General features: G+C 42.8%; 1 protein-coding gene across 2 annotated transcripts in view; it reads left to right on the plus strand.

Moving 5' to 3' along the window:
- The window catches only part of SPTB (spectrin beta, erythrocytic), a 273,420-nt gene that overhangs the window by 114,231 nt on the left and 133,756 nt on the right, over window positions 1-25,433 (plus strand). For both annotated transcript variants that reach the window (XM_029598897.1, XM_029598898.1), the window contains exons 4-10: window positions 8,516-8,667; window positions 10,451-10,624; window positions 12,114-12,205; window positions 13,853-13,933; window positions 17,004-17,119; window positions 17,839-17,951; window positions 18,692-18,879. In XM_029598897.1, coding sequence (XP_029454757.1) covers window positions 8,516-8,667; window positions 10,451-10,624; window positions 12,114-12,205; window positions 13,853-13,933; window positions 17,004-17,119; window positions 17,839-17,951; window positions 18,692-18,879 — 916 coding nt within the window. The remainder of the gene's footprint in view (window positions 1-8,515; window positions 8,668-10,450; window positions 10,625-12,113; window positions 12,206-13,852; window positions 13,934-17,003; window positions 17,120-17,838; window positions 17,952-18,691; window positions 18,880-25,433) is intronic.

Genomic DNA, 25,433 nt, shown 5'->3' on the forward strand with positions numbered 1-25,433 from the left:
TTTAAATCGTTAAAAAACGATTCACATCCCTATTATTTGTCAATGAGGATTACTATTGCATTTATATGAAAATGTCTGAAAGCATTAATTAAGATATTTGACTTTTTTGATTGTAGAACTATATAATGTGTGGAAATATTGTTTGTGTATGATTGCCTTCATGTTATAACACTATAGAATAAAGATTGTGCTTTTGATATTTTATTTAGTTTACTAAAACTTAGTACTTTTTTAATTGTAATTATTCTTTCTACAACCAGGAACTCATAAAGACTCCTTCCTCAGATGGGTAGCTTCCTTTTTCACAAACTCCCACTGGGGACACAACCCCTCCTTGGTGAGCTCTTCTCCATAGACCACTGTTTCCCCAACCTTTTTCAGCCAAGGCACACTTACATAAACAAAAAAATGAATGGCACACCAGAGCCCCGTCCCCGCTCCTCGTCCTTCCCCCTCCGCATCACACGCACCTCATTAATAATTATAATAAACAAAAATGTACTCTAGTTTTTACTTTATAATTATTAAAGTTTGCTTAAACTGCGGCCCCTTGTTCCACCTCCCCATTCCATTCCTCCGTGGAAAAAGGGGAAGAGTATGAAGGAATGGAATAGCAAGGGGAAGGCTATTATGGGGCAATGACGGCTATGATGGGGAACTAAGGTGAACAGAAGAGCTCTGTAGATTGGGTTTGGTGGAGGGAGAGGCAGAGAGAGAAATAGGAAGGATTTCATGATGCTCTTGGCCTCCTCCAATTGCCACCAGCAGCAGGGCTGGTGCAAGGGTCTGCAGCACCCAGGTAGACCAATGCAACACTGCCCCCCCCCCCCCCAAAGAAAATCCACCCTGAGTTGAAAGTGCCCCTCTTACAGTAGTGATATATATATATATAGTCATATTCTCCCTCTTAAAGTGCTCTCACTCTTTCTTTTTCTCTCCTCTCCCCTGCTTGCACACGCAGCGGCCATGTGTCTGCTTCCTGCTGTGCATGTGCACCCAATTGGCCCTCAGTGGCAGTGCACATGCGTGCCTATGTCTGTGGGCCTGGGAGTGGGGAGTGGTGGTTTTTGTGCCTCACTCCCAGCATTGATTTTTTAAAGACGAGTTGCAGGATGGGCTCTGCAGCTGTGGCACACCGGTTGGGAAACGCTGCCATAGAGGTCTTCAAAATCAGATGAGGAATTTCACACTTCTCTACTTCCTGGTAACCTCTTCTCTCTTCAGCCCTTTCCGGCTTCTCCCTGTTGAACCTTAGGGCCCCTTTTTTCTTCCTGGAGGTACTGAGTACCCCTGTCTTGGGCCCCAGTCCCCTTTAGTGATGAGAAGATTCCTCTCCCATGTCCTTTCTCGATGAAAGGAAGGACCTCACTTGTATCATTCTCAGGAGAGATGACACTCTCAGATTGCAATGGGCAGGCTGGCTTGACGTCAATATCTCAGGAGTCTCCTCAATTTTCTACTGCATCACATGGGTGCAGGAGTTGTATTAGGCCAAACTGCTGCTCAAGGGAATCTTCCACAGGTGCCTCCCCATGCACCCTGCTAACACCACCTGCACATGCACGTGGGCCATTGTATCCCAGTTCCACTTTATTTTTTTTCAGCTGAAGTAGCAAACACAGGGCTGCTTTGAGTGTGGAACTGGCCCCCAGTTCCACACATATTCTTGTCCTTAATAAGGACTGACTACCTGTAAACTACTTAGAGAATCTGAATGCAGACCAAACTGTGCATTTCCACTCTTTTCAGACTCAGAATGGCTGAGAGTTTTGCAGTCACAGAGGCTGAGCCATGTACCCAGAAGCTTCCAAAAAAGTAGTGTGCTCTAGAGTGAGTTTTGTGCTGTTCCTTGAACCACAGGAGGTCATCTTCTCTATTCTGGATATATATGTGTTGGGGTGGTTATCCAGATGAGACCATGAACCTAGAAATGCATTGTCTTTTTTTGATTGTGAGAATTATGATCCAGAAAGGCAGAGGCCAAGCTGAGTATTTTCAAGTATGGAAGGAGGTCAGATTTTCTTTGAATTGCATTCTTCAGTCAGATTTCATTCAACCAATAAAACTGGGCCAAAACTAAAATATTTGGATATTTTTCCTTAATGTTAGTGGATGTCTAAAATCTGAGCGTAGATCACAGTCCATAGGAAAGTCCCTGGATAATACCCAGACAGGGCCCAGTCTTTCTAATCTACCTCTGATGTCTTATAAATATTTTAAATAAATAAATATGTCGCTCAATAACTGCAGCTCTGAGAAGCTTACAGTAATACAGTCAGAAAAGACTAGGATAGACAATTTACAACAAACAGGTCTCTCTTTACATCTAAGGATAGAGTCTGAGCTAAGTGCTGAGAATGGTCCTTTCTTGATCTCTTTTTGGCTAAGACTGAGAACCTGTATAGTATGGGCGGTGAATGCCCTGCTATCTGACCCCCTTGAGGACACACAACTATTTGGACCCTGACCAAGCTGTGAGAATTAAAAGAAAATCTCTAATTTTGGCGCTTAGCCAGCAGGGCTTCTTAGTATTTTATATGCTGGATGCATTTATGGTTTGAGCAACTTTAATCTCTCAATCACTCTTAAAAGCAAGGATTGGCAATCTGATGCTAGTAAAGTGCACTGATGCCTGAATAATATCATACACATGCATTAAGTTCCTTAATAACCTTAGTGCTCAAACCAAACAAAATCTTGTGTTTACCTAGAGGCAAACCATTCTAATGGTACCTTATCCTGAGTGCTCATAGCACTGTATGAGTCATACAAAATGTGGGTATGATTGTTTTATAACACAAAAATCTATTGAAGTTAGGTTTAGGAAAACAGTATTGAAAGCTGTAGAGATTGATTTGATTCTATAGACCTTTTATGATATTGAGCTTTCTTTAGCCTGCAGTTGAGCAGGGCAGCTGCTTCAGCACAGTTGTCATAACTAATAAATGCCCAGATTTTGACCTAAACACATCATTCTGAAGTATACAATGACATAATGTGAAAGAGAAAAAAAACCCTCAGGCTAATTGGCCTCCCAGCTATCACCACCAAACCATACAAATGTTGCAGAACTCGGCTGCCAGGATTCTAACCAATTCTAGTAGAGGAGAACACATCACACCGATACTAAAAAACCTCCACTGGCTCCCTATTAAATCTAGAATCATATTCAAAGTACTAACCATAACCCACAAGACCATTCATTCCCAAACCTCGCTAGATCTAAGCTGCCCACTGCGTCCTCACGCATCATCGAGACCAATCAGAACCAGCTACTTAGGCACCTTCGTCTAGAAACTTGTAGTCGAACGTTCAAAAAGAAGCTCAAAACTTGGCTTTTCACAAAGGCCTTCACTTAAAAGTCTCTCCCTCAAGACTTGATTTATGCATTTCATATTCCAATACGCCAGATGTCTGATGCGGTAACCATTTAAACTTATAATTTAGTCTCATAAACTCACCTGGTACATGCACGTTATGATACTCCCATGTTCATTAAGTAAATCCAAGTTTTACTGTTACTTGTACTTGTATTAATTCTTCAGCTGTTCGCTGCTTTATCTATAAGTTCTTGTTATTTGTACCCACGTGTTTGATGTAATTTCCAACTGTTTTATCTATAAGTTCTTACGAAGTTAGCCTTGTTATTTGTACCCACTAGTTTGATGTAGTTTCCAACTTCGGTTCTATGTAAACCGACATGATATGTACTAGTACATGAACATCGGTATATAAAAGCATTTAAATAAATAAAATAAATAAATAAAAGTTGAGGCATGTGTTGAATCGTCTGAATCCATTCCCCTCCCCCCCCCCCCCCCCCCCCTCCACTGCCATAAAAGTGGAGAGCGATGTTTCAGTTGCATCAAGGCTTATTGGTTAAGGGCAGTAACCGACACTGAGTAGGTTAAGGAGGACTTTGGATAATCCAATTTATATATATTTCGGGATTCAGTACTTGTGACCTGGATTGGCTACTATTGGAAACCAGACACTGGACTTCATGGACCTTTGGTCTGACCCAGTATGGCAAAACCTATGTTCTTGGTAATAACAGTACAAATAAAATTACAGGATACAGAAAAGGACATGGACAATTTCCAGGTTTGGTACTGGTCCATATTGTCCCTGATCAGATTACATTTTTAGCCTGGTGGCAGGATAGAACCTGTTTTGCTGCTATAGCTGCTGTATCACTTGTTTCCCCCAGAATTAGAGTTTTTCCTGCTCATTTATAACTGCCGCGTGCATGTTATAAAATCCAGGGTCAGCGCATGCAGGGGGTGCACAATTTTGCAACTTGCGCATGCTGAGCCGCGCAGCCTTCCTCCGTTCCCTCCGAGACCGCTCCGAAATTGGAGTGGCCTCGGAGGGAACTTTCCTTCCGCCCCCCCCCCCCCCCATCTTCCCATCCCTTCGCCTACCTAACCTGCCCCCCCAGCCCTACCTAAACCCCCCTTACCTTTACCTTATAAGTTGCGCCTGCCTCCGGGCAGGCGTAGGTTGCGTGTGCCGGCCGACCCACGATCCCGGGCACAGCAGCAAATGGCCGCTGTGCCTAGAGGCTCCGCCCCACCCCCGGACCGCCTGCCCACTCCCCGCCCCTTTTTTCAAGCCCCCGGACATACGCACGTCCCAGGGCTTGCATGCGTCGCCGGGCCTATGCAAAATAGGCTGGACACATGCAGGAGCAGGTTTTCACGGTTACGCGCGTAATATACGCGTGTAACCCTTTTAAAATCCACCCCACAGTGAAGAAAATTACTCTCTTTCCAGAGACAATAAAGTAATAACAAAGTCAACTCTGGCACTCTGGGCCTTGAAAGTTAAGCCTTTCCCCCCACCAACAAAGAATCCCAACCCTGGGGGAAAGAGAGACTGTAAAAGAGCTAGTCAGGAGTGGTTCCAGCCCCAAAAAGACACTAAAATCTTTTATGGCCCCATTGATATCCAGTCCGTACCTGGGCAAGAGGTTACTTCTTTACTTACAGGCTGATACTGTATCAGCCTGTAACCTGCCCTTGGATGCGCGTTTTCCCTTACCCCTTATTCAGTAAGGGGAGGAAAACGCGCGTCCAACCCGCGGCACCTAATAGCGCCCTCAACATGCAAATGCATGTTGAGGGCTCTATTAGGTATGCCCGCGGGATACAGTAAGTAAAATGTGCAGCCAAGGCGCACATTTTAATTTCAGAAATTAGTGCCTACCCAAAGGTAGGCGCTAGTTTCTGCCGGCACTGGGAAAGTACACAGAAAGCAGTAAAAACTGCTTTTCTGTGTACCCTCCGACTTAATATCATGGCAATATTAAGTCGGAGGTCCCGAAGAGTAAAAAAAAGTTTAAAAAATTGTTTTTAAAATTTTAAATGGGCCGGCGGCTGTCGGGACAAAACCGGACGCTCAATTTTGCCGGCGTCCAGTTTCCGAACCCATGGCTGTCAGCGGGTTTGAGAACCGACGCCGGCAAAATTGAGCGTCGGCTGTCAAACCCGCTGACAGTCGTTCAGCGGGGGTCGAACCCTCGCTGAACGACCTCCTGCAGTCGATCTCCTGCCGGCGCCATTTTCCGTACGGAAAACGATTTGCGGCAGGAAATCGCTCCCGGACGCCCACTGGACCCCCAGGAACTTTTGGCCAGCTTGGGGGGGCCTCCTGACCCCCACAAGACTTGCCAAAAGTCCAGCGGGGGTCCGGAACGACCTCCTGCGTCGAATCGTTTTGGTCTATGGCCGCCGCCATTTTGCGGCGGCCATTTTGCAAAATGGCGCCAGCTGAAGACCACACGATTTAGTGTGCCGCTTTTCCTGCTCTCCCCCTTCCCCCGATTTAGCTACGGACCGCCGCTACGGAGGTAATTTAAGGCTACGGACCCCCAGGTAATTTAAGGCATTTGGGGGTGGGGGATTTAATTTAAAGGGTCGGGGTGGGTTTTAGCATGCCGTGTTTTAGTGTGCCGTGTTTTAGTGTGCCGCTGGACCCCCAGGTAATTTAAGGCATTTGGGGGGGGGTTCGGGAGGGTGGGGGATTTAATTTAAAGGGTCGGGGGTGGGTTTTAGGGGGTTTTAGTGTGCCGGTTTTCCTGCCCTCCCCCTTCCCCCGATTTACGATTTTTTGACGATAAATCGGGGGGAATTGGTATTGTATCGTGGCCCTAACGATTTTTGACGATTTAAAATATATCGGACGATATTTTAAATCGTCAAAAAACGATTCACATCCCTAGTGACTAGTGTAGCAGGGTTTAAAAGAGGTTATGGACTTTTCCTCTAGGTAGGAAAGCTATTGCTATCCCTGGGAACGAGTAACAAGAAGTCTACTTTATGGGATCTGCCAGGTTTCTTGTGACCTGCTTGGCTACTGTCTGAGACAGAATGCTGGGCTCCCTGAGCCTTTGTTGACCCAGCATAGAAGAGAGATGGTCACCATCAAATCAATGCATCTTACCTACATGTAACCTTGCAATACATATAAATAAATATTTCCTTATGTGATGTTGCATGGGTCAGACTATGTAATGTTGAAGATTGCATGCACTTTCAGTTTCAGTCACTAACCCAGTATCAATAGTGAAGATGCTTGACTCTCTAAGATAAGAAATAATTCAGTTTAACTATTTATTTAAAATCTTTTATATACTGTCATTTAGTAATGCACCATCACAACGGTTTACATATGGGCACATATATTTGGTTTGGTTACAAATGAAATTTACAAAAGTGCCATTACAATGTCGGTACATGCTCATATCAAAAAAATGTATAAGAAATGTGGCATGGATCTAGTCCATGTATATGATTAATATGGTAATCATACAAGGGTTATGCTTAAGCTGGAGTTCTCTAACTTAATTATTGAGTATAAAATAACATAAAGGTTGTGGGACCACTCATCTAGGTAACCTTGTCCTGAGTTTTTTCATTCTCTGTTCTAGAATTGAATGGATTTGTTTACTTGCTCACAAAAACACATGTATAACCAGTTCACAGATTCATGCAATTGAGTTCACTTGCAATTTGCAAGGCATGCTGAAATGCACTGTTAATATGAGCTATTATCTAGGTTCCTCCATTTTCACCCATACATTCCCAGACTTTTCCAAAGGTGACAATTGGTTTAAGCCTATTTTCACCCTAATTTTAGGATGATTTAAAGAGCAGCTCCAGAGTTGGGAATGCAGCGTTTCAAGGCCTCCCACCACTGTGGCACAAAGCATCTGTTGCATTTCAAGTCATACGTCCCACCCCCATCTGCAAAAAAGCCCACTAATGGGATGTTTCAAGTTCTGCCTCCGCAACTCTGTCTTGTGCTGCTGATGTGATGCTTGAAGTGGCCCTTCCACTCCACCAGAACCCCTTCCCAGCAGGCTTCCTGGCCCGTACAAAAGCAGAAGTGCAGTGCTGGAGAGCTCAGGAGCCACAGCATACTGTCAAAGAAGGAGGGAGGAGGAGCCTGGAGCCATCACCAGTATGGATGAATGCTGTTCTGGGGTGGGAAGGGGTGGGAGTCGGCAAGAGGGAGATTCTTTGTGGGGGCCGGGAGAAAGAGGGACATGCTACCCAAGGGATGGGGGGTAAGGGGGATCTGTTGCTGAGTGGGTGGGGAGGAGAATCTGCTTAATAAAGATTTACTCTCCTGGTTTCTGTCCACTACAATAAGTCTGATATTTACCTGGAAAAATAATTAATCATTTTTCCACTGATTTTCTTCTGTTTTTGTTCTTGTCATAATAAACTCTGGTAAATTCCCGGGAAAAATTAAAATAAACAAAAAACGAAAATGAAGGTCTGTAGCTATAACAAGTGTTTGCATGGCAAACCACCAAAGTCTCATCTCATTGTCCTACTGTGTTGCTGATCTAAAAAACGGTGGGGGAATTGTTGCTGTTGCTTGTGCTGGTGAGTCTCTTAGAAAATTCATGCTCCAGTAGCTGACAGAAATCCTCCTGCTTTACTGGCACCAGTGCTCATGGTACATTAGTTCCTAATTGTACACAAACAATAACTTTGAGACATTGCATTAGAGCACATTTCTCTCTCTGTCTTGGGCTCGCATGGTCAGCAGACTGCATGCACGTGCTTGGTGCTAACTTATAATTCTACAGATCTTAACGAGAGCACTCTTTGCCTCCCTGCAGTGTCGTGAGTAAGTCATCTCGCATGATCTGTTGTCTTTTACGAAAGGTGGGTAACACACAGAAAGCAGTTCCTTATTCTCGCTCCTCAGTTCACTTGTGTAGGAGATGGTCAAGTGCCTTTTCACTTGGGTATTTTCAGATGTCAAAGAATTTCAGTTTGTAAATCAGCCAACTGATGTAAGGACTTGCACTACACTCCTTAAATCCAGTGCAGGTCAAGAAAGGTTACACAGAACAGCACAAAGAAGTTATTTGATAAATAGACCACGGGGCCTTATTCAATAAAATTGTTTTCAGTAAACATGGAATGTGGAAAAATCCTTTTAAAGATGGTTCTTTATGTTTAAACAAACTTTACATAAGATGTAAACATTATTTCAGATGAGCGAGAGGTTGTACAGAAGAAGACATTTACAAAATGGGTGAACTCTCATCTTGCTCGGGTGACCTGTCGAATCTCTGACCTCTACATGGATCTGCGAGATGGACGGATGCTGATTAAATTGCTGGAGGTGCTTTCAGGAGAACAATTGGTATGGCTATCTTTTCCTCTTCCAAACTCATTCTTGGGACCCAAAAGCTAAAAGAGAGTGAGAAACTGATTTTCCCTTTGTTATGGAAAAAATTCTGAAATCATTAGTGAATGTGCAATATGTATAGTGTGGTGGGAAGGAACTTGCAATTGAGACCTGCTGAAATGTGGAAGGTGAACATACAAATAAGGACGTGTGCCTATAAACTCAGAAGTGCAATGCTGGTCCCACAAGCTCAAAATTCAGGAAAGACTTTTTCCCAAACATAAGGCTGGCCAGATTACTTTCTGCCTTCTGTTTGACCAGCACATAAACAGATCACTAGTAGATGTATGATAATAGGAAAAGGGTTGAATTGATAAATACTGTGCCTCCATTCAGCCTGTAGACTGCTACTATATTACAGCAGCGACATGCCGTAATTAAAATTCCTTCACAGTATTCCCTAATGGGATTATCACATATTATTATGGGATACAACCTTCAGAAATTCTAAAAATTTGCCAAAGACATTTTATTTTTTATATTCTGCCTTTCAGACACTTCAAAGCGGATTGCATTCAGGTACTGTAGGTATTTGGCATTAACTACTAGAAAGCTGACAATGTACTCCCAAAATGTATCATTGTGCAATTAAAAATCTATTAACCAATTTAGGATGCCCTGAACTAGAGAGAGTTCTACCATCTAGCACAGTGGTACACACATGAATTAAAATAATGATATGTTTGGGGTGCATTTTCAGCAGCCTCTGCAGTATCTAAGATCAACATGTAAAACTTAGCTGGTGATCTTAAGCACATTTTCAGCCATATAAAGTCACAGCTGAAAAGGATCCTAAATCTTGGAGGTTAAACTGAGGCATTGAGATTTAGGAATTGCCATTTGGCTGGCTTAAGTTAAATGGCCAATCTTAGCCACTTAGGGCCGGATTTTCAAAGGGTTTCACGCGCCAGGCCTATTTTCAAAAGGCCCGGCGACACGCGTAAGTCCTGGGGCTTTACTAGAGGGGCAGGAAGGGGCGGGGCGTGGGTGGGGCATGGGCGGGGTCAGAGACTCCAGGCAGAGCGGCCATTTGCTGCTGTGCCAAGGATCGCGTGCTGGCAACTTACTTCAGCCCCAGCAACAAAAAAAAGAACTAAAAAAAGGTAGGGAGGAAAGGGCGGGGAAGGTAGGGGAAGGGAAGGGAAGGTGTGGTGGGGGGTAGGGAAGTTCCCTCCGAGGCCGCTCCGATTTCAGAGCGGAGAGCGGCCTGGGAGGGAACGGGGGAAGGCAGAGCTGCTCAGAGCGGGCTCGGCGTGTGCAAGGTACACAATTGTGCACCCTCTTGCGTGCGCTGACCCTGGATTTTATAACATGCACGCGCCTGCTTGCGCATGTTATAAAATCGGGCGTACATATGTGCGTGCCAGGTAGCGCGCGCACATATACACCCACACGCACCCTTTTAAAATCTACCCCTTAGTGCTGATAATCAGAGCCGAGTGATTGAACCCTCTCCCCACCCGGGAATGCTTCTGGGGCCATCCACATTCAAAGCGGATAAATTCAGCACCTAGTTTCACTGAGTGGCTAAGAGTGGAGAGATTTTTAAATGCCGGCTGTCTGGCTAACTTCAGGAGTCAGATGGCACAACCCATGGTTAAAAAAAAAATTGGTATCATCAAATTTAGGCACTTGGTGAAATTTTGACCTTTTTTTTTTTTTAATAAAAGCAAATAAAAATTGTGTTGCTTTTTAAGTAGCATGTTCAGATTTATCATTATTTTTCTTCTGTATGTAGCCCAGACCAACTAAAGGGAGAATGCGCATTCACTGCTTAGAAAACGTGGACAAAGCCCTTCAGTTTCTAAAGGAGCAGAAGGTGCATTTGGAAAACATGGGCTCCCATGACATAGTGGATGGAAATCACAGGCTGATTCTTGGCCTCATTTGGACAATTATCCTTCGCTTCCAGGTAGACCTGCATATTTTTTATTTTGTGTCATTGCCCAGTGCATAAACACAGTGTTTCAACCTTTGTTAGATTTACTTAAATTACTGTGACCCCAAAAGGCTGGTCCTAGGTTGTTACTGGTATGTACGCCCCATACCTAATATTACCCAAGACTCGTATAGAGACAGCATTGTGCATGCTCATTATACCCATTATACATGGACTCATCTGCATTTCTCATACAAACTGATGCATTGTGCATGATTTCTATGATCTCAGTTGACTCTGACATCATATCTACGGATTATGCCAAGAATGCAACCAATGGTAACACCAAGATCTTATCTGGTTGCCAGTTTCATCAGCAGGTGGCCAAATGGCCAAAAATGTTCAGAGGGATTTATGTCGCTCTACATGCCTCAGTTCAGAATGTTCATCACTTGCCCCAGTTATTTTATTGTTCCCGTGCTCTACGAAGGGGATGTTTTTAGAGAAAAGAATGCACTTGAAAAGAATTGGTTCCATAATTATGAACTGTGCTAATACATATAACAAGTTGTGTCTCGGGAGATTTCCCTCAGACTTTATAACAAGTTGTGTCTCGGGAGATTTCCCTCAGACTTTAGGAAATGAAATGTATTCCATATAGCTGTAGGGAGGGACCCAGGTATTTTTTTTTCCTTTATTTTTACTGGCTCTAGTGTAGAGGAAAATGCCAATCCAGGATCAGGCTTTACCATCTAGAGGGGACCTGGATTTAACCTCACAGCTGGAACAAACTGAATGTAAGGTGATAGCAAAGGCAATGCTGCTTGTGTATATTTTCAAGCCCGACAAAAACTGGATTCAGAGATTATGTTTTCATCATAAAAGATTCAGAGGTCCACATTCAAAGGCATTTAGCTGGATAACTTCTGAGCTGTCTGGCTAAATGCTTATCTTTTTGAATATTCAGGGCACTTATCTGGCTAAGTCTTTAGACAGTCAAGCCATTATCCTTCTAAAATTTAGCTGTAGAATCTACAGGTGTTTTGGGGTGAAGCTATGTTATTTGACTTATTTAGTTGGTTTTCAGCTATATCCAGCAGAGTTAGCTGGTTAACTTTAGGACTTCCTCACAGCAGTTCTAAAGGTACGTAGCCAGGTACCTTTTTAAGCTTAATTGGCTAAAGTCAGAAGAATATAGGTGGTTAAGTGGCTGCACAGCTTAAAAAAAAAAAGAAGAAAGTCCTGCATGGACTTCTTGGCCCAAATCCCAGCACTGCTTTCTCCGTGAGGAAATATTGATCAGGAATGTATCCAGCCAGAACTTTTAGAAACACTTTCCAGCCATCTGGATCACTGGATGCTGCAATTCCAGCAGCTTTCAGCAGTGCTCTGACAGCAATGTTTGGAAGTCTAAGCTACCAGTGTTGCTGTCAAAATAAACATTATCAGAAGTGAAATAAGACTTAAAACATGTCTAGATATTTTTAGCAATGGATTACCAGGTTTATTTTTGATACTTCAGATACAAGATATTATTATTGAGACGCAAGAAGGCCGTGAAACTCGCTCAGCCAAGGATGCACTGTTGCTTTGGTGTCAGATGAAGACAGCTGGGTAAGCTTCTGGTATTTAGATGTGTACGGAGACATAAATTGCAATGTTTATTGTTAACAGCAAGCAGCCATGGAGTGGGCTTGAATCCTTACAGAAATGGTATAGCAAAAGCAAAATCTATTCTTATTTTTCATGTCTCTTATTTGGTGTACTTCTCTAGTATCTTCACTATATAAAATAGACAGTAACTTTAAAACCGGTGCGTGGGCACACATGGACGCATGTAAGCCAGCTCGACTCCAGAGACATGGCCATTTTATATCGTGTGTGCATATATGTGCACACGGTATAAAATAGCCTGGATGCGCATGCACGTACACACAGTTTTAATTGGATGTGCGCGCAAATGCTGCATTTACCACGTGAGTGAAGGAATTTTATAAGGGATGCGTGCCAACGCCATAGTTAGTTTTCCCAGCTCGATCCCAGTTCACCACGTTTAGGGATAGGACTTCCAAACCCCCAAATTTAATAGCCTCCCTTTCCCTCTGTTATCCCCGTTGACTAGCCTAAATTTTTTGTTTTTTTACTTACACGCCATCCATGCCAGGAAATAAATTTATGCAGCAGGGGACCCCGGTGCACACAAGGATGCGTAAGTGTTTACGCATATATTTCTTGGCCAGGCCCCTAAATATCCATGCCCCATTTAGACCACACCCACGCTCCGCCCCTTTTTAGAAACATTTGCCTTGTGCACGCATCAGGAGATAAGCGTGTCCATGGGCGCCTTATAAAATCTGCTCGGCACACGCTGGGTCAACTTGTGCGCATGTCTCCTGGTTTTAGCATGTGCCGGGCTTTTAAAAGGCACCCATTAAGGCTGTTGAGGTGGAATCTGTCAGGGACCATGAGGATGTACTGTAGCAGCACTAGCCACAAGGGGGCACTGTGTGTTACCATGCTTTTTGCAAAACCGCAGTGCCATGGCACTGGAAGGAGGAGGGACGGGGGTCGCACAATCCCTAGCAAACCTGTAGAATCGAAGGGGGGCAGAAGAGGCTGGAGCTTGAGGAGTAAGGGGAAAGTGGGAAGAGTGTTCGGGTCAGTCTAGTTGATAGGGGTGTGGGAACAGGAGAGGTAGAGGCTGGGTTCAGGCTGGACACAGGAGCCAAGAGATGTTTGTGAATTTTCAGCATGTGACACCTCATTTCTATTTATTTTACATAGAAATTTAGCTTTTGTGTAAAATAGTGTGCACACTTCTGAAAATGTGAAATACATGCTCCTTTGTACTCCCCTGCCCTAAGCATGCCCACGGAAACACTTTGTTTTAGCCTGGCTAAAAGCACGCATCCTAAGGAAGCCCAATCATGCTTTGTCTGCTCTGTTGACTGCAATTTTCAGGAGGGTAAAGTTATAAAAGTAAATTATTTACCCATGTAAATGGCTTTGAAGTTTGTCCTTATGCTTTCTTTAAATACTAGCAAACAGATCTCTTAATTTTTAAATAATTTTTTTAGCTCTGTGGTACTGGTACTCTCCACATAATTATCCAAAGCTAAGAGCTAGTATTGCACCTTGTTATCAGGTGGGCAAGGCAGAGCATTACCCTATTTTTCATGTTCAGCTAAAACAAAGCTGACATTCATAGAGCTCCCTGAAATATGCTAACTGAGCACTTATTTTTTTTTTTTCCCCTTGCAGCTACTCACATGTTAATGTTACCAATTTCACATCTAGCTGGAAGGATGGCCTAGCGTTCAATGCTCTGATCCACAAGCACAGGTAAAACTCACGGAAAGGTCTGGGTGGGCATGGGAATGAAACTGAAAAACAGGGCAAAACCCGTGTTTCAAAATTTAGAAACATTGCGGTCAAGCAACCTCAGTCAGAATCTGGAGGTGCTGAGGTTCCCAGAAACATTTTGGCTTTGGACTCCCTATGGTGTTGCTTAAGGGAAAACACAGTAGCGGTCTGGTTTCTGCAGTGTAGAAAGTCCAGCAGGCTCTGAAGTTATTGTTCTCTATGGGGACATTTCACTGGAAGCCACATATTATGCTGAATTGAGGTCTCTACTGTTCGTGCTTAAATCTCCTTCCCATAGTTGGAAGTCAGTAAGCATATACTTATGCTCCAACAAGTGTTTGAGGGAAGTGTTTACGACTGAACTGTCATCCATCTTTTTCTAACTTTATTTCTGACTGTTAATTCTCCCTACCTCACATACTTCTAACATCCTTTTTAACATTTTTACAGAACACTGCACTGCCAAAACTAAGTACCATGAAAGGAACAAACTGTTGTGTGCTGTAGTTGATAGCATCATAATTTGTGTACTTTCACCTCCTCACTGGAAAGCAGCATCTCTTGCAGGAACTGGGCTGCTGTGCTGCCTCAAACAGTCTGGGCATTAACACGTAGGGCCCCAGGCTCTATCTTCGCGGTGATGTTCATCGATAATCTGCTAATTCTGTGTCCTAAAATTCTCCAGCCTTTAGCACAGTCTCATGGTTTACCAAACTATGAGGGTCATTTATCAAAATGTGTTAGGGCCTTAATGCCCGCGAAAACGCCGTAACGCCCGCGATAAATACTGCACCACAAAATGCGTATACACATTTTACATTTTTATTCAAGTGGGAGGAGTAAATGGAAAGGAGGGTCAGTTAGTGTGGCGAGCGATAGTGTCTCGCACATCAAGGCAGGTAATAACTACACCTTTTTCCTGTGCGTTTTGTGCCTGCGTTAGCTGAGCGTTACCAGCCGAAAACATTTTTATCGCAAATTGTGGTAGAGAGAGGGAGAGAGAGAAAGAGCACATCTGTGGAGGCTCACATGTAAGTCAACTTTTTATACCTCTGTAAGAGGGGGCATTATGAACTCGGGGTGAGGTTTTGGTGGTGGGCTAGGTTTTAGGGGGCAATTTTACATGCACAGTCGGAGGTACGAACAGCACAGTAGACATCAGTGAAGATTATGTGTGATTTGGAGTGAATAAAGGTATAAAAATATTAGATTTGTACAATATACCAAATCTAATCTTTTTATACCTTTATTCACTCCAAATCACACATAATCTTCACTGATGTCTACTGTGCTGTTCGTACCTCCGACTGTGCATGTAAAACTGCCCCCCAAAAACTAGGCCACCACCAAAACCTCACCCCAAATTACTAGTGGCCCCTCTTACAGTGGTATAAATAGTTAACTTATATGTGAGCTTCCATAGAGTCTCACTCTCTCTCTCTCTCTCTCCAGTAACCCTTGCAATAAAATACCAGTGTGGTACCAGGAAAATTAGCCCCCTGCTATTTTTGCTATATTTATAGCAAAATGATGAATCTAGACCTATAATTGAAATGTGAAAGGAGAAATAACTAATTTTCATGGTGGTAGGCTATAGGAATCGAAGATTAACTATCCTCATTCTCTTAGGCATCTTACTAAATATATCCAGTATGCTGGCCCACTTTGGACTGCATCCTGGAGGAATTCTGTCTTTCTGTATACCCCGCTCAGCCATCATAATGAGAGTTTCTTATGCAGGGGCCACAGTCTGTGTGGAGCCTGGAAGGCAGGCATCCTGAGCGTGATCAGCTGGCATTGCCTGGACTCCTCCCCTCCTTGGGACCATGATGTACTGCCTCTATAACTCTTGTAGCCTCTGCTGGCTTCAGAGGAGCAGAGGTTGTGCTGAGGAATCAAATCCTGGTCTCCCACATGGCAGTCCTTACTGCTGTCACTGAGCCATTGTGTTAGTCCTTTGTATATCTATCTATCTATTTATTTATTTATTTATTTACTGGTTTTATCTACTGTCATTTGGTAAATGCCAACATAACGGTTTACAACAATAATATAAAATCACATCCAATAAAAAAACTAAAATGCATGTCAAAATTAAAAGAAGATTTAAAATAAATGAATAAAAGACCACATCAAATCGTAAAAGGACAACCACAGATAGTAAAATACATACGGGCCGATTCAGTAAAGTCCGCGGGAGAGCGGACGAACGCCCGCTCTCCCGGTGCACGCACAGGCCACTCGCCTGTGCGCATGATTCTGTATTTAAATTAGGTGGTGTGGTAGAAATTGACCCAGAGCGGCGGCTGTCAGCAGGTTTGACAGCCAATGCTCAATTTTGCCGGCATCGGTTCTCGAGCTCGCTGACAGCCACGGGCTCGGAAACCGGACGCCAGCAAAATTGAGTGTCCGGTTTTCGGCCCGACAGCCGCCGACCCATTTTACATTTTTTTTCATTTTTTTTTTACTTTTTTTACCCTTCAGGACCTCCGACTTAATATCGGCATGATATTAAGTCGAAGGGTGCCGGCAGAAACTAGCGCCTACCTTTGGGAAGGCGCTAATTTCTTAAAGTAAAATGTGCGGCTTGGCTGCACATTTTACTTTCTGTATCGCACAGGCATACCTAATAGGGCCATCAGCATGCATTTGCATATTGAGGGCGCTATTAGGTGCCGCGGGTTGGACGCGCATTATCCGCCCCTTACTGAATAAGGGGTAAGGGAAAATGCACGTCCAAGGGCAGGTTAACAGTGCGCTCCGATGGAGCGCACTGTACTGTATCGGCCTGATAAGTAGCCAAAGGTTAGATCCTGTGAATAGTAACATTGTAAAATAGTGCCAGTTAATTGATGGGAAAGACTTGTAGGTCTGCTTCCCTGAAGAGACCTGTCCAACTCTTGATGTTCCCCAGAATCCTGCCTTCTCAAATGATGAGTTTTTGACAATGTATCTTGTGTGAAATCCTTCTGTTATTGTTTCCAACTTAAACTTTGTCTTGTTTGTGGAAACAAAAAGTATCATTCTCAAAATCCTCTCTATTTCTCAGGCCTGATCTACTAGATTTTGAAAAGCTGAAGAAATCAAATGCTAGACACAATCTAGAACATGCTTTCAGTGTAGCAGAACGTCAGCTGGGAATCACCCAACTTCTCGACCCTGAAGGTAAGTTACTATAGCGCTTAATACCAGGGGCCTGATTTATAAAAGGGGATTTTTTTTGTCCATAGGCACAACATGGGCCAAAAACCTTTTATAAATCAGATCCCATGCCAACACCCAAAGAAGAGAAGGTCCTGTATTAAGACATATACATTTTATTCAGGAACATATGTGGACAAAGCTGCTCTTCAGCAATGGGTTGCTAGAGATGAACATCCGATGAGCATTTCATGTGAGCTGCACTCTGTCAAGTGGGGCAGGCTCCCCATCTCTGGGCTTCAGTGAGCAATTAAATATATAATTCTTCATTATTCAGTGAGGACATCTATGAACTTGTAGTTTTCTCTCTCTCAGACAAATTTCAATTACATGTTCATAGGTGCAGTGGAGCTATATCAAGCTGGCTCAGTCTATCTCTTGTGACAAGTTGTCCAGATCTGGTCCATCAGGGCCAGAAACCTACATGGTTTCAGGTTGGCCAACATAAACAGATGATGGTGTTTCTTAGATCAAGCATAGCGGTTTGTGGCCTTTGGGAGACTAGAATTATATACTTCCGGCTTTTTGATGTGGAACTTGTTTGCAACTCTGTGCTTCCCTGGTAGGCTCTTTAGAAGGAAAGAGAAAACTAGGCTTACTGTCCTGCCACAAGTGAAGGACATTGTTCTTTGTTCATGCTTCTAGCAAAGGGTAGGCTTATCTGGAAATTACTTGTTCTGCAGATGTCTTTACTGAAAACCCAGATGAAAAATCCATTATCACCTATGTTGTGGCATTTTACCATTATTTTTCCAAAATGAAGGCTTTGGCTGTGGAAGGAAAGAGAGTTGGCAAGGTAAGACAGACTTATTGTATCCAGGAGTAGGAAACTCAACTGTCACATGCACCACATGCAGCCTTTTATCTGGAAAAATGGTTTTGCGATAAGTCGCAATATTACCCCTGTCAGGGTCATTTTCACCTGCAACAGTGATTCTTCTCCCCCTTCTCTTGCCAGTTTCTAGGCCCAAACACTACTGCCTCTGTAGCATGAAACTCCTGCTTGCCATTTGCCAACAATAAATCACCATCTTGAATCGAGGCTATGACAAAGACATAGGGGCCAGCTAGGAGCTGCTTCTAATATTCTATTTTCCTTTGGGTCATGCCTTTTTACAGTCTACAGACTATACTCAGTGCAGTAAACTATATCATCATAACACATTATCAATTACATCATTAACAATTCATAAAAATATATGAAACATAACACAAAACTAATACATCATTATATTTATTTATGTATGTATTAATTTATTTATTTATTTTACATTATTTATATCCCGCACCCTCCAAAGTTCGAGGTGGGTAACAATGTTACATACATAATTGATAAACATGAAAATAAAAACATACAATAAAATATATATTACAGTGCTTTTTATACATGATGGATGTTATACAAAACTTAATATATCATAATTAGATAACAATAAATCTAAACTCCCAGATCTAGTCATTATCACTACTCCTTATTGCACAGAGGGGCAGTGAAATCAGTCACTACACCCCCTAATTTATTTCTTCTCTGCTAAGGTTTTGGACCATGCCATTGAGACAGAGAAGATGATTGGCAAATATGGCGGGCTGGCATCTGACTTGCTGACATGGATTGAACAAACCACTCTTAATCTCCAAAATCGGAAATTTGCTAACTCCCTGACCGGGGTCCAGCAACAGCTACAGTTATTTAGCACATACCGGACTGTGGAAAAACCTCCCAAGTAAGCAGTATGCCAGATGGAAAATATCTAAAAAACTGTTGTTTCATGGAATTTGCAGGTACTCATAGTGGAGGTAATTTTAAAAGGAGTTATCATGTAAATGTAACATACTATCGTAGCAATTTTCAAAAGCCCATTTACGTGGGTAAAGCGTATTTACACGTGTAAAATCCTGTTTTAAGCATGTTTTGAAAATGACCCCAAGCGACAAGATTTTACAAAAGATGCCTTGCTATTTGTTGAATGAGGCATTTTAGCTTTGGACCCTCAAAGCATCCTTGGGAATGAAATGATCCCGGAGGGCATTCAGTATTATAGTGCTATACACTCAGTGGACATAGCCAATTCCAGGGATATGCATTCATTTATTTTGTTTTGTTTCAGTTAATGTGCAGATTTTTTTTACTGCGCACTAAAATGAAACAGATGAAAAAAAAACCCCAATGAAACAGGATAAAAAATTTGTTTGGCTGCATATCCCTAGCTGTTACATTAACAATTTTGATATTCAAGATTGAGCATCAAGGAGAGGTTTATTTCTTTTTTGTTAATACAGAACAGGCTGCTTTTAAATCTTAACCTCTGGCTCTTCGTAACTATAGCTTTGTTGATTCTAACTATATTTTCTATAATAAATACAGTTCAAAAGCCTCATTTATGTGCACAAAGCACATTTTCTGTGCATAAAATATTTCTGTGCACAAAACGTGTTTTCTGTGCTCGTTTAAATTTTAAACTTGTGCACATTGTAAAGACCATGCAAAAGGCTGAGCACACTTTTTAATTCAGTCTTCAACACTGAATTATTTATGTTTAAATTAATTTATGTTTAAATTAATTTAATTGTTATCTTGTTACAATGTAAAAATAGGGCAGTTCTCGCCCTATTCAACCTGTTATCTGGAAACCGATGTGATATCTCGATCGAATGTCGGTATACAAAATAAATAAATAAATAATAAATAAATAAACACACTTTAACTCTCAGTGCATTAGCAAACCATTAGCTTACTGCATCAGGAGTTAAATTGTGTACTGAGTTTCAGTGCACAATTTAAATGCTTCTCTTGTTGCACCAGACCCAGAACAAGTTACAGTTTCAGTAGCCAGTCAGATGGAGAGAGGCATTTACCCCCATGACTCACCTAAATCACTCCTGTTTTGTAAATCATTACTCCATCATACTAACCCTCACATTGTATTGGATAAAGATCAACAGGCCTGAAAAGAAAAGTAGATTTATGAGAACCATTAACAGTTCTAACCAGCATACAGATAAGATAAACAATAAAAACAAGGGAGTAAGAAAAATAGCCCTCAATATGGCAAAAGCTATTTCCACGGCTAAAACTTTGCTTATTGCCCCTGATTATTTTTAATAGGCATAGGAAGCAATAATCAGCTTTGTTTCATTTTACAAATCATGCAGGTAATTTTAAACCTAGGGGCTTGCGGTAATAACAAAAGCAAATGCAGGTGGTTAGTGTTTGCTTTCATTACTGTCTAATGAAAAATTACCTGCAGAGATTTGCGCTTGCTCTCTCTGCAGATACATTTTCCTCAAAACAACATGTGTGGCTTTGAATAATCAAAATTTAGGCAGATTGCTGCTCCTCCTGCCCCCTGGAACACCTCTTCAGTTTGCAGATAAAGGCGCATGCGCTGTTGAACACCGGGTGTACTTTTTACCCACATACAGGTTAGACAAAATTCAAAGCATCCATTTCTGCAGGTAAAATCTTTTCTTTTTTTTTTTTTTTTCACCAGTGGAAATTGCTTTGAATTCTGCCCTTGTAAATAATCAAGTATGTAACAGTATAGAGCTGCACTTGGGCTTTTTTTTTCTGTCTTTATATTTGTTTAGCTTAACCATTCCCCCCCTTCCATCCCCCAAGGTCCTGAAATGGAACATAAAATCAGAAAAGATGATGGTGAGGGGAAAGAGAGTTTTCCTAGAGGGTTTGACTCAATGGACTTCGGGTCTTCTTTCCACCTGACCAGCTGTGTCACTATGTGCAGCGCCATCCATTGAAAACCTGTAGAATCAGTGCCTCATTGTCCTTGGTGGGCCTCTGAATGAGATCCTGCCACAGCTTTCCAGGAAATGGAATCTGGAAAATAAACCATTCCTAATTGTTAAGACTTTCTTATTTTTTTTAAATATTTTTTCATATAAGATGTAATGGCAAATTGGCAATTGTATTTGGCAGCAACCTATAATAAGTGGTTTGCAGGTCAAGTGAAAACTGAAGTGGATGTTGCCCATTTATTGCTTCACATGCAACCTGATACTGTCTTTTTAGTGAGGAAAATGTCAGTTTCTTAGTGCAAGGGTTCCCAAACTTTGTATGTGAAGGGCTACACAGAAGCTGGTTTTGAAGAACTTTTACATGTTCTTTTCCTGGATCTCCTGCTGGTAATCCTCTCCTTTCTCCTGTTCTCCCTTCCCTGTCTCTGATATCTATGTACTATCTCTCTTTATGCTATTTCCTGCTTCTCTCTCTTGCTTTTCAGTACATCACCATCTCTTCACTTTTCTCCTTTAGCTCCATCTTGCTCTTCCATCTCTCACGCCCTCAAGCCTTCCCCTCTTCTCACATTCCCTTTCTCCCTACTCCCAGTGTTCTTTTTTTCTTTCTTCTTTCTTCCCCTGCATCTCACCTCTCTCTTTCCTCCACCCCAGTGCCGTCTCCCCTTTCTTTACCCTGCTCCTTCTTGCATCATCTTCTTTCCTGTTCCCACTCTGTTTCCCACTCACATCCAGCAACATCTCCCCTATCTCTTCCTCCCCCACCCAAGTATTATCTCCCCTCTTTCTCCCACTTCCCCCAGCTGCATCACCTCTCTCCTTGCTCCTCGTTCCAGCAAGTCACAGATGCCCTTCTTCATTTACCTCTGCTAGGTCTTTGTCCTCCTACAGTGCCTTACTGCACCACCGGCTGGCCATGTTCTGGGGCACAGGCTCCTCTCTTCTACCAGCAATGCCCCAGGATCCTGGCTTCTCTCTTTTAGCGACGATACTCCGAGGTGTGGGCTCCAGTGATGGTCCTTTGCACCAGCTCCTCTTTTACAGCAGTCATTCTCCAGGGCATCAGCTCCCCTTTTTCTGCCAGTGATGCTCCAGGGTGCTGGCTCCCCTCTTCTGCTGGCGATAGCTCCAGCGCATATTCTTTGTTTCCCATGGAGGGGGGTTCAGGGTAAAGTAAAGCTGGTCAGATACACTTTCCTCATAGGCTGTGATTCGGGGGATCTCTGTCGTAGAGGACAATTTTCAAAGGCCTTTACCTGGGTGGATGGCCTTGGCTGAAAATTGTCTGCCTCAAGGCTGCTAAAAGTGTGTAGGGATGTGCCTTCGTTTCAGTGGTATGTGCGTAACTCGCGGACTTTATGGTACATGGGAAAAACAGATAGTATGTGCGTATTTTTAATAATGAGTTATGCGCATACTATCTATTTTTACCCATGTACTATAAAGTCTGTGAGGTATGCGGGTACTGCCAAAACGGATGAAAGAATGCACATCCCTATAGTGTGCACAGGCACAGCTACAATAAAAAGAGGTATTGCTGGGGGGTGAGTGGCAGGGTGTTTTAAGTCAGGAGGAAAGCTATGCATGTAGATTGGACTTTCAAAACTACACATGCTGTTTTATCCTGTATTGCCATCTAGCAGGAAAAAGAGGTGCAAAGAATTCAGACACTTTGTATGAGTGTACATTGCAGGCAGTTTTCCCTGGATGGTTTCCCTTTGAAGATTAGCTACAGCATCCGTGTGTAATAAGGTACACACATGCCATGCTATGCCACGAGCTATTGTTATCTAACTGGAATTTTTCAACTATGGACCTTTCACTTTTGTCCCTGAGGATTACCTACAGATGCATTGACACTGAAATCATTTACCTGAAGTTTATAGCAAACTAGAAGGAAAACTTGTTAAAAAGGTGGAGTACAATGACCTCCTTCCTTTTGTAACTTTCTGATCACCTTGACATATTCCCTCCATCCCCACCATCTACAACAGCTCACTGGCCCCCCACCCCACCCATCGCTTAGTGTCTATAACCCTGCTCCCCCCAAGCAACTTTTCAAAGCCCTTGGTCTTCTTATATCCCAGCCTTCCCCCAGAGCAAGCCATTGCTCATGCCCTACCTGGCATGACACTGAAGATGGCGCCGATGAGCCATGGTTCCCTTCCCTACTGCCCCCTCCCCACAAACCACCTGGTGGCCGCTCTCTGGATATGCTGGAGGGACTTAGCCCATGCTATTTGCAAGGAGCATACGCTGGCTGGAAATAGTGCATGCTATTCATAGAGAGTGCTGGCACGTTTGCAATTGGTGCTTGCCCTTTTCAAATAATGCTCACTAGTTCTATCCAGTGCATGCGCAGAGAAGGCTGTGGGTACAAACACACAAACACCATGGAACAAACCAGTAAAGAGTTATATATACTGTATGCATGTGGGTGTGTAAAATATAATATTGTGCAGAGAAATATCTCTTGAAAGGATAGTATTATAGGCATATGGCTTGGTAGCTATGCCACAAATTCAAAGCTGTGCACAGATAGGTAGTTTTACTATTTACCTCCAATGCAAACTAGTAAATAGGATTTTAATGCTACAGTTTCCACAAACAGCATGCAGTTTTCTAAGCCTTGAGAACGAAGCTGGAAAAATGTCATTGTCATGAGATGGAATTTACAGCTTTAATTGTTTAGAGCTATAATGTGCTGTATGTTGGACATTTACAATGATGACTGAAAGTGTTTAGCACTGGCAATAATTTCAAAGGTTGTCTATCTGTTGTTCACAAAAGTGATCGGCTTATTTAGTTATTCATAGCTTTAACATTGTTTTTGAATTCTAAAATGTTTGGAAAAAACAAACAAACCCAAAACCTGTTGATCAGATGAGCCAGTCTGAATGCTCACTGCAATATGTGACATCCACAAGGCCAGAAACATTTACATCTCTCCCTCTCTGACCAGTAGCAGTCCCTTATCAAATTCAATATATACTGTGTGCAGAAAAAAGAGTGAAAAAAACAAGAGGTGGCTACAGCCACCAAGCTCTGCTGTAAGATTTAGTCAACAGTCTGGAGGGATTTCGGGGGGGGGGGGGGGGGGGGAAGAGGTGGCCTGGAAATGGAAAAGAGAAGAAAGAGAGGGTGGGGTGAAAAAGGGCGCCATAGTGACTCAAGAGATTGAGGGAAATTTCACCTTAAATTAGCCTTCATAGAAGGAGGAATCGCCACTCATAGGAGCACTAGAACCACTTTTAGTTTATTATTGCCCCCTAGGGTGGCTCTTTTGTGCCACAGTTGTTAAAACCTCACAACATAAAATGGAGATAATAGTAACATGTAAACTTTTTTTTTTGTTAAAGTAAATAACATTTACTTTAAAGATTGTCTCATGCATAAAAGGACCGAGCAGTATAAACTGAGTATCACTGCCTTGGATCTTTGTGATGCTCTCATAATTAGAATCTTACTGCATTCACAGGGACTCTGCTAAATTCTCTTATACAACAGCAAGTGTTGTCATGAACATTTTCTAAGAGGCCTTTGCACAGCTCCTGTAATAAACCATGCATAGCCAAGTCCAATGAAAAAAAAAAATAAAGGGAAGAACATTTCAGTGTTTTCACAAGACCACGCCAAAGCCTTTTTCTGCGCTGGTAAAAAATGTGGATGTTTGTACTCCTGGTTCATTGCATAATAGAAAAGCTTTTAGCTTTTGCCAAGGAGAAAGCATTCCTATGGTCTTCTCTGTCGCTCTTTCCCTACCATTTGCCTCGTTTTGACTTTAACAAAGATGCACTGCAGACAGTAAGCAGCAGCAGCAGCTAGAATTGCTTGGAGCCTTTGGGGCTTATGTATTAAAGGTTAGCATGCATCCACAATGGTGGGCTCTGCACAAAGTCCTATGCTTGCACGTTAAACCAGGATCAGGTGATTAATGATAGTAGTAAAGTGTACGGTGGTGCTGGCAGAAGGGCTGTGGCGTCCCTCCTGCCAGGAGAGATCAGGACCCTCCAGAATTGTGATGTTTTCATTCTGGAGGGATGGGGACGAAGGGAGAGTCAGTGTGCTTTTGTATGTGTGTGTGGAGAGGGGGTGGGATCTTGGTGTTGGGGGGGATATGGCACTTGGCATGGGGATTTGGGGTGATCTTAATGGGGGGGGGGGGGAGAGAAGCTCCCTAGTGCTAACTTGCTATTTCACTTTGGACTGGTTTGCATGGGAGATTTCAAGATCCAGCATGTGCATGGTAAATCTTTTGGGTTAGTGTGCATATTATTAACATTATAGGGATGATGTTTTGGCGGCCATATGCAGCAATGCATTGCATTGCTCCTTAAGTGGCATTTTAGCATTCACGTTAAAAGAACAACTTTCAAAGACATTTCTGTGAGTAAATAATACAAACCGAGACTCTGAAAATTGCCCTTCCTCAGTCCTCTTAAAAGTGCAGTGTTCAACAGCACGTGTACTTCAAGCCACGTTTAGAGGTGCTCACCGCAGCAGCCACCTGGAAGTGCTGACAAGA

Source organism: Rhinatrema bivittatum, chromosome 4, assembly GCF_901001135.1.
Source record: "Rhinatrema bivittatum chromosome 4, aRhiBiv1.1, whole genome shotgun sequence".
Classification (NCBI taxonomy): Eukaryota; Metazoa; Chordata; class Amphibia; order Gymnophiona; family Rhinatrematidae; genus Rhinatrema; species Rhinatrema bivittatum.